Genomic DNA, 17,235 nt, shown 5'->3' with positions numbered 1-17,235 from the left:
AGCATTTATTTTTCCTGTCTCTACCCAGCAGACTACGGAGTTAACCTATCCATTATTGCTGCCATGGAGAGGATAACGAAATAGTGTAAAGTCACAGTTTAGTTACATTAAAAAAAGTATTACCTGAAGGTAAACGTTTTATAAACGGGAACAAAAATACATATTCATTTACAAGCTACTTTGACTTAAGACTGTAGTCAAGCATAATGGCCGTTCCTTCAGCTTCACTTCAGACTTGCATTCAGAAGACTATAGCTTCACACATATATAGGCAGGGAAATTGTGATCCTGGCTGAATGTTTGTTCCCAACTGTAAAGCGCTACGTAATCTGCTGGCGCTATCTATATAAATGATGATGATTATTATTATTATCATTTATTTGTTAGGCGTCACAAGATTTCCGCAGCGCCGCATATAGTACAAACAGTAGACTATACAGGGTATAACAGTACAGAACAATAAAAAAAAGTATCAATACTTCAGAAACTCCAGGCAGGCAGATGCAATGGACACGGAGCAGAAGAACGGGTAAGGAGACAGGAGGGAAGAGGGCCCTGCTCATTCGAGCTTACATCCTAAGGGAGGGTTGACAGACCAGGCACAAGAGGAGCCAGTTGAGGCAATGGGAGAGAGGGGAGAATGAGCGGAGGAGATAGGGGTTAAGTGGATGGGTGAGAAAGAGGTGAGTTTTGAGTGCACGTTTGAAGGAGCACAGAGTGGGAGAGAGGCGGTTGGAGCGAGGGAGGTCATTCCATTGAAGGGGGGCTGCGCGGGAAAAGTCCTGGATTCTGGAATGGGAAGAGGTGATTAGAGTGGAGGAGAGGCGACGGTCATTGGCCGAGCGCAGGGAGCAGGCGGGAGTGTGAATGAAGAGGAGGTTGGAGATATAAGGGGCAGTAGAGTGGGAGAGAGCCTTGTAAGTGGTGGTGAGGAGTTTGAAAAGAATTCTGTAGGGGAAGGGGAGCCAGTGAAGGACAAGGCAGAGAGGGGAGGCAGAGGAGGAGCAGCGTGAGAGGTAGATGAGTCTTGCGGCCGCGTTGAGTATAGAGCGGAGGGGGGAGAGACGAGAGTGGGGGAGGCCGGTGAGGAGGAGGTTGCAGTAATCCAAGCGGGAGATGATGAGTGCGTGTATGATGGTTTTGGTGGCCTCCTGAGAGAGAAAGGGACGGATCCGGGCGATGTTGCGTAGTTGGAAGCGTCAGGCTTGGGCAAGGGAATGAATGTGGGGGGCAAAAGAGAGAGAGGATTCAAGGGTGACACCCAAGCAGCGGAGTTGGGTGACAGAGGAGATGGTAGTGTTGTTAACGACAATGGAGAGGTCATGGTGGGATGGGTGGTTGGGAGGAGGAAAGACAATGAGTTCAGTTTCGGAAATGTTGATTTTGAGAAAGCGCTCCGACATCCAGGAGGAGATGGCGGAGAGGCAGTCAGATACCTGAGCGAGGAGGAGGGGGGGCAAGATCAGGTGAAGAGATGTAGAGTTGAATGTCGTCAGCATAAAGGTGATACTGAAGGCCAAAGGAGGAGATGAGAGCACCAAGGAAGGAAGTATAGAGGGAAAAGAGTAGAGTGCCAAGAACGGAGCCCTGTGGGACTCCTACTGCGAGAGGGTAGGGGGAAGGGGAAGAGGAAGAACCAGACGTGGATACAGAGAAGGAGCGGTTAGCGAGGTAGGTGAACCAGGCGTGGACAAAATCAGAGAGGCCGAGAGAGAGAAGAGTTTGCAGCAGGAGGGGGTGGTCCACGGTGTCGAAGGCTGCGGAGAGGTCAAGGAGGATGAGTAGGGAAAAGTGACCCTTGGATTTGGCCGATAGGAGATCATTAGTAACCTTGGCCAGGGCCGTTTCGGTAGAGTGGAGGGGGCGGTAGCCGGATTGGAGAGGGTCAAGGAGGGAATTGTCCGAGAGGTGCCTGGTTAGGCGGCTACAGACAATCCGCTCAAGTAATTTAGAGGCATAGGGGAGAAGAGAGATAGGGCGATAATTGGCAAGAGATGTGGGGTCGAGATGATGATGATAATGAATGTTAGCGTATTTCCTGCAATGGCTTGAACAGAACTGTCCGATTGTTTCAGGTTCTAACTTACAAATTTGGTTAAAAACATTTATTAGAGAGCTATTTAGACAATTCCTTTCATTATGTAGCACTGTTCTTGAATAATTGGGAATGGGTTAAAAGCTTTTTACACAGACATTTATCACATTCAAGTGTTAAGCACAAGGACTATTGATAGCTCAATTTGGTCATACACTTGAGAATAAAAGAAGAAAGCTATTAGGTGCCACCTAGAGGGAACGTGTATGCGATAGGAAAATTCTATTCAAACATTACTATTTTAAACACATAAAGGACATGTTGAATTCGTAAAAGGAGGAAGATTATGACAGGATGTTTTTCATAGCACATTTCATATTCCTGGGAAAACAATAGATCCATTTTGCAGTGCTATTACATCTACAAACAGTGACTAAAAGAAAACAATTTATCTCTGCACAATGCAGGGGCCCACTGGGCATTTTTAAGGGGCGGGGTTTCCCCTCCACCAGAAAAAAAAAAAAAAAGCAAGAGAGCTGCCGCGCATGCGCTCCATTTAGACAGCACACCGCCGCTGTCAAAGAAGCGTATGCGGCGGTGCTGTATACAATACAGCAGCCGCGGCGCTGTCAAAGAAGCGTCCGCGGCAGTGCTGTATACAATACAGCACCGCTGCGGACGCTTCTTTGACAGCGCCGCGGTTGCTGTATAGTACAGTGGCGCTGTATAAGGCACTTTTTTAGCGGAGGGGAGGGCCACTGCAATGAGTAACAAAGTGTTGTCCAAGCAGTGGAAGAACTACCATTGGTGCAGCAGGTGCCATGTAGATAATAAGGCCCACTGCACGGGGAACTAGCGAACTGGGGGTCCCGGTTCCCTCCTCCCTGCATCGGGTCTCACAACTCACTAATTTGAGCCTCTATGTCCAAGTGTATTGTCATTATTTTTAGCTAATAGATATTTAAAAGTGGAGAAATCACCATTTCTTTCAGGAGTCGTTCTTGAACAGTCTTCATATTTTCTTTCAAAATAAGCATCTATATAACAAAAGAAAATATATAAAATTTTTCTGGGGATTTTTTCAAGTCTAAATTACCCCATTCTTTGTGTTTGCACATGTACACTGTTTAAGAACACAAATATTTCACTTCTAGGTTAATTTTATTTATAGGAAAACATTTTTTTAAACAAGTTATAGACTAGAATTATAGAAGCAAAAAATGTATCAAAGAAAGTAAAATCAGATTGAACAAAATCACATCTATGTGCTAAAATGTCTTAAGTTGAATGGTTTTTAATCGACTTGCTACTTGATTGCTGGCTTCTTAGATTGTCCTTATATTACTAGTATATGGGTTAGCCACTCTTTTTCCCAACATTAGTACTTTGGTAGAGGTCCATCCTTTAGGAATTCCACCCTTTACTTAATTCAGCAGAATCCCAGTATATACTATTACCTCAGCTGACCAGCCTTTGTAATCATCTCTCCCTAATGAAAGAGGGAGGTACCCTGGTGATATAAGCAAGCTGTTGGTGTTACAAAGTAAAGGACCTCCACCAAAGTATGCTAGTACTTTGGTGGAAGTCCCTCACCTTGTAAAGGTTGTATTTAAAAAAAATGTAACAACTGCAATGAAACTCTTTAAAATTCATTGTATACTTTTCCAAATATGATTTCATGTTACTTATATACAACCATTTACAGACTTGTGTGCTTCTTTCCATAAGAAAACATACACTTGTTGTTTGCTTTGAATCCTGAATATTTTTATTTATTATCATTTATTCATACAGCATTCCCCATTGGAGCTTACAGTTTAACCTTCCTACCACACACACACAGGTATTTTTTGTCAGAAGTCAATTAACGTACCAGAAAGTTTTTGGACTGTGGGAGGAAAACCCACGCAAACAGGGGAAGAATATACAAACTTCACACAACTTTTCTCCTAAGGGTTGTCCTTATAAGCACCTTTTCAGAAAATGCTGCTTTCTGCACCGAACATGCAACAATCTGGACAGTATAGGGTTCAGCTCATCGACAGTCTATTGTGAAGTACTCTGTGAAAAGGTGGTTGTCTAGGCTGCCATTGACTAGACTACATTTTCACAATCATTCCACTGCTTCCTTGGGACAGTCACCTGTCTCTGCTCTCGGCGCATCTGGTTGCCAGACAACCAAACGTAAGACTTCCGGCCGGACCGCCGGTTCTTCTTCTAGGCAACGGGACGCTATTCTAACCTCTGGCGACTGCCGCTAACAGCGCCGCCGCCTCTCTCCTCCTCATTGGCTGCCTGAACTATATAAGGCAGTTCCTGTCCCCCCACATGTGCCAGAGTATTCAGTCTTTTTCCTGCTCCAGCGTTCCAGTGTCATTTGGCTTGTCTGACTACCTCTGATTTCCTGTGCCCTTACTACCCGGATTGTTTGACTTCTCTTTTGGATTTCCGTTGTGCATTGTTGCTCCTGACTGTTACCGACCCAGCATTGTTTGACCTCTCTCCTGAATTCCCCCTTGTACCTCTTTGCCAGCACGTTACCAGAGCGGCTCACTTGACTACTCTCATTCTGTGCCTCGCTATACAACTCAGTAAAGGACCACAACCTCGTTGTCTTCTGCAGCGGAGCCCATACCTCCTTGCGGGGGTTCTTGTTGAAAACCAGGAGCACGTTAGATTCCGCAATTTCTACTCGAGGTGCGCCAACTTTAGCAGGTACCCTATGCCTAAGTTGTGACAGTATACTCTGGCCATGACCACCGAGGGTACTGGTGAACCGTCAGCCCGTGATCTACTCCTCCATCCGGCTCAGCAAGTTGAACAGCAAGAGATGGCTCAGGCCCACCTGCTTCAGTGCGTCCTGGGAATGGTTACCCGTTTTGAGGCCCTGCAAAGTTCTCTGACCTCCCCCCGTGCAATGACCTACGCTGCAGCGGCATCGTCCAGTGTGGTCACGGTCTCCACTAATTCATGCAGCCTGCGCATTTCAACTCCAGAGAAATTTGATGGAGATCCTAAACGGTGCAGAGGCTTTCTGAATCCGTATGCCATACAGTTTGAATGTAATCCCAGGGCATTTCCTTCAGAGTGGGCCAAAGTAGTTTTTATAATCTCTTTATTGAGCGCCAAGCCCTTGACTGGGTCTCCCCATTGTGGGAACGTAATGACCCTCTTCTTGGTACTTAGGTATTCTTCATTGAATCCTTGAGGAAGGTCTTTGACGAACCTGAGAGTGTGTCTTCTGGTGCTGCCTAAATCCATTAATCCACTCATATTGAGTTTACCGTGGCTTCAGATGCATTCGCCACAATTGGACTGGGATCATGCTCAGGTTATGGCATGGGGTACGGAGTGTCGTCATAGATGTATCTCCTGGATATTTTCCCCCATGACCCGGGTGGTTTGTCATTTCACGATGGCAGACTCTACTCTTCCTTCTGTGTATGCGGCTTCTCAAGATGTCTTTAGCAAAACTGAAGCCGAAAGTCTGCCTCCACATCGATCCTGGGATTGTTCGATTGTAGTCTATCTGGATGACATCTTGGTGTTTTCTAAGGACCTTGCCTCCCATCGTGAACAGGTCAAAGAGGTCCTATTCAGACTACGCAAACACTATCTCTACTGCAAACTAGAGAAATGCGTCTTTGAAGTGCCACAATATCCTTTCTTGGATTCATTGTTTCCGGCAAGGGGCTATGGATGGATCCAACTAAAGTATCCGCTATTCTGGAATGGCCCCAACCCCAGGGTCTCAAAGCTATACAGAGATTCATTGGGTTTTCTAACTACTACCGACAATTTATCCAAGGCTTTTCTACCATCATTGCACACATCACAGCATTAACCAAAATATCCGCTAACCCCAGAATTTGGTATCTGGAGGCCATTGCAGCCTTTGCCACCTTAAAGAAGGATTTCTCCTCCGCATCAGTTCTTGCTCAACCGGAGCAAGAACGACCATTCTTCTAAGAAGTTGATGCATCTTCTGGTGGTATCGGAGCAGTTCTTTTTAAAAAATCTTCTTCTAGCACTCACACTCCTTGTGGGTTTTTCTCCAGACGGTTTCTTCCCAGTTAAAGTAACTATGGAATTGGTGATAAAGGAGCTCCTAGCCATCAAAGCCGGACTCGAAGAATGGCGTCATTTACTGGAGGGCGCTCTTTATCTAGTCATTGTGTTTACAGATTATAGAAATCTTGTGTTCATCCGGGAGGCCCGCTGTCTCAACCCTCGTCAAGCCCACTGGGCATCCTTCTTTGCACGGTTCAATATGGTCCTTCTGTTTTATCCTGTTGTCAAAAATTGGCGGGCTGAGGCTTTATCACGGTCCTTTGACGATTTGGATCACTTAATCCTGTTGGAACCTCAATTCATCATTGATCCCTCTAGTATTGTAGATCTCACCAGAACTGAGATCTGTACCCCCTCTCCCTGGTCGATTCTTTGTGGAGCCCTATCTATGACTCAAGACCTTACATTGGGCGTACTCCTCACGCATTGCTGGTCATGCCGGGATTAAGAAGACTACCACATTACTTTGTCGTCGGTTCTGGTGGCCAACTGTCCATTCAGACATTCGTAAATTTATTGCGGCCTGTACTGTCTGAGCCCAACACAAATCTTCCAGAAGAGCTCCTGCTGGCTTGCTTCACCTGGTACCTATTCCCAATTTTCCCTGGGAGAGTATTGCCATGGACTTTATTACAGATCTTCCCTCCAGTGCCAGCTATAACACCATCTGGGTCGTCATAGACAGGACTTCTAAAATGCCTCACTTTGATCCATTGTGTGGGCTGCCTTCTGCCAGTCGTCTAGCTGACATTTTTATCAAAGAGATTTTCAAGATTCATGGCTGTGCCAAAGAAATCATCTCTGACTGAAGGGTCCAATTTACTTCTCGCTTTTGGAGAGCCTTTTGTACAAACCTTGGTACAGATATAAAATTGTCTTCAGGGTACCCCCCCCAAACCAATGGTCAGACTGAACGGACAAATCAAGACCTGGAGACCTTCCTTCGGTGCTTTACCTCTGATAACCAGAATAAATTGTCAAAACTTCCTTCTTGGGCTGAATTCTCCCACTACCAGCATGCCCATGAATCCACAGGATTCTCTCCATTCTTCATTGTGTTCGGAACTCATCCTACCTTTCCGGATCTTTTTGTATCTTCAGCCTCCACGGTTCTCGCTTATTTGGTCTAAGACGAAAGCAGGTTTACGTAAAGTCACCCAACATCACAAAAACTTTGCGGATCGCCGCCGGAGACCTATGCCACTCCTTGCTGTGGGAGACCAAGTCTGGCTATCCACCAGAGATTTGAAACTTAAAGTTCTATCTATGAAGCTAGCTCCACGATTTATTGGCCTTTACACTATCTTACAGGTTATTAACCCTGTTTGCTACAAACTAAAGTTACCTTCTTTTCTCAAATGCCACAACACCTTCCATGTTTCATTACTACGACCCTTAGTGCTCAACGAGTTCTTTCGGCCTCCTTCTCGACCTACACCCGTACAGTCTTCATCTGGTATTGAATATGAGATCAGTCGGATTTTGGACTCTCGTATGTTGCATGGCCGGCAACAGTTCCTTGTTCACTGGAAAGGTTTTGGTCCAGACGAGAGATCCTGGGTGGACAAACAGGACTTACACGCCCCACGATTACTTAAAGGATTTCATAATCAACGGGATGAGAGAAGAGGAGGGTATACTGTCAGGCGCCGTCCCGCTGCTTCCTCGGGGAGGTCGCCTGTCTCTGCTCTCGGCGTGTATGGTTACCAGGCAACCAGACGTAAGACTTCACGCCGGACCGGCGGTTCTTCCGTGCCTGCACCTGCCATTGCTAGGCAACGGGATGCTATTCTAACTTCCGGCGGCCGCCGCCTCTCTCCTCCTCTTTGGTTGCCCGCACTATATAAGGCAGTTCCTGTCCCCCCACCTGTGCCAGAGTATTAGGTCTTTTTCCTGCTCCAGAGTTCCAGTGTCATTTGGCTTGTCTGACTCTCTCTGATTTCCTGTGCCCTTACTACCCAGATTGTTTGACTTCTCTTTTGGATTTCCTTTGTGCATTGTAGCTTCTGACTGTTACAGACTCAGCATTGTTTGACCTCTCTCCTGGTTTCCCCCATGTATCTCATTGCCAGCAAGTTACCAGACAGGCTCACTTGACTACTCTCATTCTGTGCCTCGCTATATGACTCAGTGAAGGACCGCGATCTGCGTGTCCCCTGCAGCGGAGCCCATACCTCTTTGTGGGGGTTCTTGGTGAAAACCAGGGGCACGTTAGATTGCGCAACTTCTATTCGAGTTGCACTAACGTTAGCAGGTACCCTACGCCTAAGTTTTGACAGTAATATATAGACATCACTTCAAAGTGTTACATACTTCAGCGTTAAAAATCTTGTCTTCATAGTCAGTACTGTGAGAAACATTCTTCTCGAATGAAGCCTTGAGACAATGAATCCTAAAATTAGACAGAAATGGTACAATTTGCAGTTAGAAATACAAAAAAGCTTTACTCCACAGCATGGAAGATGACGTACCGTCTCTGTTCATTTTTGTGATAGAAGCTTAACACTTGTGTCTGTTGGCTCCAGAATTTCTGAAAAACCCAAAAAAAGGATGAGAAGCTGCTAATATGATAGGAGGTGTCAATGTATCAATAATATGCACTTTGACAAAAGTTGATGAGGGTTATAAAGGAGAGTGATCTGTTTTTGCACTCAATAATCACAGATGTAATTTGAAGCATTTATCTAAAATCTTAAATTAGCCCCTGTAAACATAAAGAGTAAAATATTACATTGCAAGCTTTTCCTTTAATGGATGCAGGTGGATGTGGATGTGGACATGTATTAAGTACTTTTTTAATGATTCTTACTGTGAATTCTTTTTCCATCTGTTTTAGAGTCTGGGAATCATTTTGAAAGTTCTCGATCTCTTCTAACACTGTCTGCTGAAATTTTTCCAGATGCATTATTCTAGAGCAGTGAGAAAGAAAATGAGCAATCATGAAGTTCTGTACATTTATTGCAGGAAAAAGGCTTCAAAACTGACCTGCATTCCTTTACTTGACTATCCATTGAGGTCAGGTGTTTCTGAGCTGACTTAAGTGACTCTTTTGTGAAACAATCCATTTTCCTGGAGCGATTCTAAAACAAATAGACAAACTGACAAATTATAACATTTGAACATGTGTGCAATGTAGATCTGGTGTATATATATATATATATATATATATATATATATATATATATATACACATATACATACAAAATACAAGATATCATGAGGCGCTTAACCCAACTTTTGGTGCGAGAAATAGTCCATATAATGTTACACCTTGATACACTCCCTTATATACAAGTGGCAGCCAGCTTTCAATAAACCGGTTGGTAAGTCTGGAGAAATCGAGAAAATACGAGAAAGGAATACGGCGCCAAATAGTGTAGTAGTTAAAAGGTACGATTCAGTGTATTATGTGATGATCAATATGCGTACCAGATGAATAAGTGAGTAAAGTTTTCAGGGAACACACGCAAATCTAAGTATCCTTCAAACTTATTAAAAGTGAATCGCAGCAGATATCTTTAATATCTGCTACGAGTCCTTGATGACGCGGCCGAATCGCGTGTCATGTGATGTGGACACCTGTGCGCTGACGCGGCCGCATCGCGTGTCATGTGATGCGGCCGCCTGTGCGCCGCTATAATACTGCATCCACAGTGGGGGGGGCGGCCCAAACAGGGGTTTGGGCCGCCCTGATAGTGACCATAGGAAAGATAGGAGAGGGATGTTCACAGGATCAGCAGTCTTTCGTGATTGCTGTTCTTGTTAAAGATTTTTAATAAATACACACAATCTTTCAATCCTAATCTTTGCGATAAGGATTGAAAAGATTCATGTTAAAATTGCTGTCATCAATAAATAGGGGTCTCAGTGACTTAAAATTCAATACATGTATTTGCATCCTCATCAAAATTGTGATTATTGGACAGAGCAGAATATAAAATGACAATGGTGAATTTTCAGCATTACTTGTGTTGCAGAGAGGATAAAAGTACATTTGAATATAAAAAAACACAAATGATCAAGATGTGATCTCTCTTAAAAAGCTAACTAAAAACTGGACGTTTTCAAGACACGATTATAAATGTGGAGGGGATAATCACAGATTTTACAGGGAACAATCCTTGTAAAATGCAGAAAAAAAACATATGAGAGGAGGATAGATACAACATTAAGCCACAATGAGAAATGTGGAGACCAGTCAGTATGCAAAACAGTTTTTCTCCCTCTTTTGCATTCAGACCGATAGGTAATGTCTTATCACATTTATTACAGGTATTATAGCTTTGAGCTTCAGCAACTAGCAGTATACCTTATTTCCTGTGCAAGACTATATTGTCATTTGGGTTACAAAAAGAAATATAGACAAGGGGCCTGATTCATCAAGGCACGTATCTGCTGATTTTGAGCGTATCGTCCGCAAAATCACTCTGCACATGCCCAGAACCGGCAGATACGGCTGTGAATGCAGGCCTGCTCCGTGTGACAGCATGCAAAGGACATTTACTACAGTGTCTATGTTCGAGGAGTGACCGGGGCGGGTTAGAAGTATTTAGCCCTAGGCAATTTACAGTAGGGGCATGACAAACTAGAGTGCACGCAGCCACATTCAAATCCAGCTCTACGACTGTCAGAGTAACCTGTTTTTCTGATGTATCTCTTGCACCAGCTCTGGGACTATTCTAACTTTTGCTCTATACTGTGGTAAAAGCAAGATTTTAAAAAATATGATTTTAACAAAATAAAATATGTGTCGTCGCCCTTCCTAACAATAGTTACCTTTTGTGCTGCCAGCCTAGTGATGATAGTTGCAAAATGGGGAGGAGGGGGATAAAACAGTGGGTCCCCTCGATTTTATGATAATCAGTACTAGGCAAGCCAGCCAGGGCTGGTGGCACTATAGCATGGGAACCCCTACCACAATGACACACATCCCAAGGCTGGATTCCCTAGGGAGTGGGGTTTGCAAAAAAAGGTGCAGATTTTCCCTCTAGGGACACCCAGCACCGTGCTGAAAACACTACTGCTCTTTCCACACCCCTGCTCGGTTGCTGTGGGGTAATGGAAGTGTTATAAAAGGAAACAAATGTTTAAAACACTATTTTTGTTTGTGGGACTATAACTCGCAGGCAGTCTGAGCTGCCATTAACAGTCTGGGCATGCTGGTGCTTGTAGAACTACAAGTGTCAGCATGCCCTAACACCCAGGGCCCACTGAACCATGTAGTACCACAAAGTAAAATTTAAATAAAACACACATCTGTAAAATCACATTATTTAAGAAGAAAAACCCTTAAACTAAAATAAATCACACCCCTTTTAAACCACATAATTTTATTAAAAGTCATAAAACTCCAGATATATTTACCATCTGTTTTCTTCATCTGTAATAGAGCCAGTCTTGTAAGCTTTTAATCTTATAGGCTTGAGTCCATAATAAAAGCCAAAACATTCCAAGGTCATGTAGGTGTCCAAAAATAGCATTCAAGGTCTCAAAGTTGTCCCTTAAAAAAAAAATAAAAAAAAATCCAGAGGTAGTTGTAAACTTTATTTATTTTCTTCTTTTTTGAAGAACCCCAACTAATCCTCAATATACTGCTTGGCAAAATAACAAACTTAGAAACAGCACAATGTGAACTTAGTTCCTCTATGGAGTAACACACACTGGAGAATGAAATATTGAAAGACACAAGGTCTATTTATAAGCTAGGGGGTTTCCAACACCCGTACAGTATAAATAGACCTCATATCTGTTTATTTCTCATTCCGTGAGGGAATGGTTTTCCACTGACGATCATAGTGCGGTTGTGTACTTTCCTTTCTTTTTTTGCCAAGTGTTACGTCTCACTGGGGACAACTACCAACCGGTATTGGCTCCTGCCTTCCCAGGGTGCGGAGTCTAACGGACCCCCTGGTCTTCCCTAAGAACTTCCGCAAGGCGGGATGCTTTTAGCTGCCGGAGACCCGCAGGTCGCGGCCGCTAGGTTAGCCCACCGGCGTAGTAGAGAGATAGTAGTAGGGTGAACGGTTCTGGGAACACAGTAAAAGGCCTCGTCTAGTTGGATATTAAACAGCTTAACTGTAAGAAGTAGGAAGCCAGACGTGCCTTGCTGTCTAGGAGAGAGGCACGAGGAGACAAACACAAGAGGAGTCAGGAACTGTAGCCGGTTCGGTACACAGAACGTCAGCCAGTGCGTGTTGCCAGGGATTCAGCAGATGCAGGGTTAATCAGACAAGCCGGGTCGGTACACAGAAAGCCAAGCAGTGCGTGTTGCCAGGGATTCAGCAGATGCAGGGTTAAATAGACAAGCCAGGTCAGTACACAGAAAGTAAGCCAGTGCGTGTTGCCAGGGATTCAGCAGATGCAGGGTTAAATAGACAAGCCAGGTCGGTACACAGAAAGTCAGCCAGTATTCACAGGGAGAAGTGCACAGGGAAAGCACAGGTATCAGGAGCAGCCAGAAGCTAAGTACGCTTGTTGCTCTAACACAGGAGAGTGTCAGAGTGAACACTAAATAGTGGGGAAGTTTGAATTCCCCGCCTCTCAGGTCACGTGATCAGACGGAGCTAACACCAAGCCTGTTCCTGTGGATTTATTTTGGGGTCTCTTGGGACCGAAAACAAGTAGATTTCTCAAGCCATCTTGGATGACCCCAGGACTTAACTCTTGCGTAATGCAGGCTTATGTGCCATATCGCAGCTGACAAAGATATCTAAATTAACTTTTTACTTTGTGGTACTACAGGTCACAGCAAGCCCTGGGTGTCAGGGCATGGTGGCAATTGTGGTTCTCCACGTTCAAGCATGCCCTGGCTGCCATGGGTATGCTGGTGCCTGCAGTGACAAGAACCTGCGGGTTACCTTGATATTTACCTCCCAGTTATTCTGCATTCACCGCAATGGTGCATGATCTGTTATTCATGTGAATTCTCTGCCTAGGAGAAAACAGCTCAGAGCTTCTATAGCCCATTATATGGTGAGACATTCTTTCTCCATGATAGCATATTTTTGTTCCCTTGCAAGTAACTTCCGACTTAGGTACATAACAGAGCTTTCTTTTCCTTCCTTCTCCTAGGACAAGTCTGCACCTAAGATGACACCGAAGGCATGAATTTGAAGGAAAAACCTCAGAGTAAGTACGTTGCTTGCAGAACTGGAGAGGAACAGAGGGCTAAGCAAAGATCTGACCAAGCAGCTTCTGAAGAGTCAGACCAAGCTAATCTATCTGGACAACGTTATTAACATGTCCGTAAGTGGAGCAGCTCTAGTGGCGAAATGGCTTACAAATTGCTTGTAATAACTTACTATACCCAGGAAGGTTCTTAACTGCAATATCTTTTCCGGTCTTGGCCAACTTTCGAATGTCTCCACTTTGTCTAGTTGGGGTTTTACTCTCCCTCGTCAGACAACGTACCCCAAATATTTGGTTTCTCTCATGGCTATGGTACATTTTTCCGGATTAGCTGTTAGTCCTGCAGACCTTAATAAAGGCCGCCTTGACTTTGGCCAGATGTGATTTCCAGTCAGGGGTATGCATCACTATATCATCTAAATAAGCAACTGCATAAGCTTTTGGGGCTGTAGCAACTTATTCATGGTCCTTTGAAAGGTGGCAGGTGCCCAATGCAACCCAACGGGTAGGAATTTATATTGGAAGAGACCATCAAGAGTGGAAAACACAGTCTTTGGCTTGGTTAAGGAAGTAAGCGTAACTTGCCAATACCCCTTGGTTAAGTCAAGAGTGGTTAAAATAGTTACTGCCCTCTAGAGTTTCTACCAGTTCATCCACAAGTAGCATCGGGTAGCCATCGAACTGGGATACGCTGTTTAGCCATCTAAAGTCATTGTAGAACCTAATACTTCCAATGGGCTTCGGAACTAGCACAATAGGGTTGTGTCCTCACCATACCAAGGCCTCTGGATATCTGGTCTCATAGTCAAGCACCACTAGTATATATTGGTTCTCCAGCCACCTGCTGGATACATGGCTATCCGTTTAAAGGGAGCTTGTACTATTGGTATTGTAACAGTCTCTCTGACAAATGGGACAGGACCGGCAATACCTTTTCACTGCTATGTGGACTAGTAACATCTGAGAACTCGTTCCCATATTTTAACCTCCTCTAGGTGTCCCAAATAGACATGTATGTGCTGCTTTTAAAACTAAGGGTAGTAACTGTTCTACTTTTACCCCCTGTACAATAGCAACTCGATACTAGAGATGCTCAGGCTCGGTTCCCCGAGAACCGAACACATCCAAACTTAGCAGATCTGAGTACTTTTGCGTTCCCTCGGAATTGAAAATGAGGCAAAACGTCAGTGTTACGTCGTCGAATCTTGCAAGCTTTGGATTCTATAAGTACAGCCCTCCACGGCGATCCAGCACAATTTCACAGAGGGACACAGAATGGGTAGCACCATTCATCATCATCATCATCATTTATTTATATAGCGCCACTAATTCCGCAGCGCTGTACAGAGAACTCATTCACATCACTCCCTGCCCCATTGGAGCTTACAGTCTAAATTCCCTAATATAGACACACACAGACACAGACCGACAGAGAGGGCGAGACTAGGGTCAATTTTGATAGCAGCCAATTAACCTACCAGTATGTTTTTGGAGTGTGGGAGGAAACCGGAGTAAACACAGGGAGAACATACAAACTCCACACAGGTAAAGCCATGGTCGGGAATCGAACTCATGACCCCAGTGCTGTGAGGCAGAAGTGCTAACCACTAGGCCACTGTGCTGCCCAAACAGTTCTTGGCAGTCTCTAGTGCAGTTGGGCAGCATCATATGTAGAAAAGAAAGAGGAGGAATAGCAGTGTTCTTCAAAGTCTCCAGTGACATTCAGGAGAGCTCCATTGCTAATTGTCATTGCTGAAATAGAAATAATGGGTCTTGCAAGCTTGGTCTTCTAAATCTGTAATCACATTGTACTGTGTTATATAGGTAACATACAAAGTGGAGAGCTCCAGTGCTCCACTGCTAATTGTCATTGCTGAAATACAAATAAAAGGTCTGGCAGGCTTGGTCTTCTAAATCTGCGGTCACATTGTACTGTGTTATATAGGTAACATACAAAGAGGAGAGATCCATTGCTAATTGTCATTGCTGAAATACAAATAAAAGGTCTTGCAGGCTTGGTCTTCTAAATCTGCGGTCACATTGTACTGTGTTATCAAAATGGATTCACAGCAGTACACAGAAGACCAGGAGCACCAAGCAGCTGCTGACACCAGTCATGATGATAGCAATCCCTCTACGTCATCTGCTAAAGCCTATGTTAAAGTGCATAGTGTTTTTAAGTTAGGGAAACAAAAATGTAAAAAAACACCTTTTACCTTGGTCAAAAAAAAAAAAACCCCTGTAATCCAATTATCTGCAGAAAAAAATAAAATTGCCAACATGCCATTCTACACACGCAGTGGCAAGGAAAGAATGAGGCCTTCGCCTTTCTCTATGAGTGCTAGTTCTGCAACTGTCACTGAGGCATCTTCTTGTAAGGTCAGTCATGACCAAGCAAGACCTTGTCATTCGGAGTCCAAAAGTGGTGTCCAAATACTTTATGTGTAAGAGCCAAGCTGGAAGAAAACAGTAGGGCATTAGAGGAAAATGTATGTTCTGATTCAGAAATTACACAAATCCCTGAGGAGAGTCTATCCACGAGTGCTATGTATAATCTTGACCTGCCTGATAGTGTATCCATAAAGAAGGCCCCTTTCAGCACTTTTACAGATGTGTGCATGAACAGCCCAAGTGAAGCCGGTGATACACAAATTAAGGGATGCCACTTTGGAATTGCAACAGGATGAGGGGGATATTTGCGTAGCTGACGAGGGAGCTAATGAAGATGTTGATGAGGATGATGTTGTTTGTGTAAGTCCTGCACTAGTGGAAGCAGTTCTTGCACGTGATAAGAAGAAGGCCATTCTCATGTCTGGGCATAAGACCAAAAAATCCACCTCTTATGTGTGGAATTATTTTTACCCAAATCCTGACAACAGCTGTCAAGCCATTTGTAGTATTTGTAAAGCCACAGTCAGTAGAGGTAGGGACCTCAACCATCTAGGAACCTCAATTATGTTACGCCATTTGAAGAGAGTTCATGGCAAGCTGTTGGGAAAATCGGAAACGTATGCTAAAGAAATGACAATAAGCAGTCCATCATCAGTTAGATCCCTTCTCTCAGCTAGATCCCGACACCTGCAATCTACGCCCACAACACTGTCTTCGTCAATATCCTCAGTAGCGATTGGAGTTAGTCCTGCATCCAAGTTTCTAAGGCTAGATGACTCCTCCACTATCCTGGTTTCCTCAGAAGAATTCTTGAGCGTTAGTCCCACTGCTGCTGCTGGGTAGACCAAAAAGAAGACTACTAGTAGTTTACAACAATTTACTGTTAAACAATCCTTTGCAAGAGCAAGCAAGTATGAAAGCTGTCACCCAGTTGCAAAGCGGATCACAGACGCCATGGCGACTATGTTAGTATTAGATCTGCGTCCAATATCCACTATTAATGCAGCTGGTTTTAGACAATTACTTGATGTCTTGTATCCCGTTACCAAATTCCATCACGACACCATTTTACTAGAAAAGCTATTACTCATCTCTACCAGAAGGTTCGTAAAAATGTAATCATTGGGCTACAAAATGCCATTCTACCCACTGTACACTTAACCACAGATATGTGGACAAGTGGAACTGGGCAAACTAAAGATTGTGACAGTCCACTGGGTTGGTGATCCGCCTTCACCAGCAGGAACAGCAGTAGCATGTACCCAAGTACGTCACATTGTTCAGAGGCAGGCTACTCTGTGTATCACCAGCTTCACTAAGAGGCATACAGCTGACAATCTGTTACAAAAACTAAGGGATGTCATTGCAACATGGCTTATCCCGCTTGTACTCTTCTCTGGATATGTCATTTCTGATAATGCCACCAATATTGTGAGAGCATTACGGCTGGGAGAATTCCATTTCATTCCCTGTTTTGCTCACACAATAAACTTGGTAGTGCAGAGCTCTTGAAAAAATGACAGGAACGTGCAGGAAAAGTTGTCTGTGGCCCAAAAAATATCTCTACATTTCCAGCATTCGGCAACAGCATATAGGAGATTGAAACAGCT

At 44.2% G+C, this 17,235-nt stretch overlaps 1 protein-coding gene across 1 annotated transcript in view; it reads right to left on the bottom strand.

The window, feature by feature from the left end:
* LOC142094528 (synaptonemal complex protein 2-like) overlaps window positions 1-17,235 on the bottom strand; it is a 249,960-nt gene that overhangs the window by 5,412 nt on the left and 227,313 nt on the right. The window contains exons 13-17 of the mRNA XM_075176783.1: window positions 9,092-9,186; window positions 8,916-9,015; window positions 8,578-8,636; window positions 8,420-8,498; window positions 3,016-3,072 (exon numbers count right to left, since the gene is read on the bottom strand). Coding sequence (XP_075032884.1) covers window positions 3,016-3,072; window positions 8,420-8,498; window positions 8,578-8,636; window positions 8,916-9,015; window positions 9,092-9,186 — 390 coding nt within the window. The remainder of the gene's footprint in view (window positions 1-3,015; window positions 3,073-8,419; window positions 8,499-8,577; window positions 8,637-8,915; window positions 9,016-9,091; window positions 9,187-17,235) is intronic.

The sequence above is a fragment of the Mixophyes fleayi genome, chromosome 6, assembly GCF_038048845.1.
Source record: "Mixophyes fleayi isolate aMixFle1 chromosome 6, aMixFle1.hap1, whole genome shotgun sequence".
NCBI classification, from domain to species: Eukaryota; Metazoa; Chordata; class Amphibia; order Anura; family Limnodynastidae; genus Mixophyes; species Mixophyes fleayi.
Note: the sequence above shows the minus strand (reverse complement) of the source record. Positions and strands in the feature narration are given on the sequence as shown.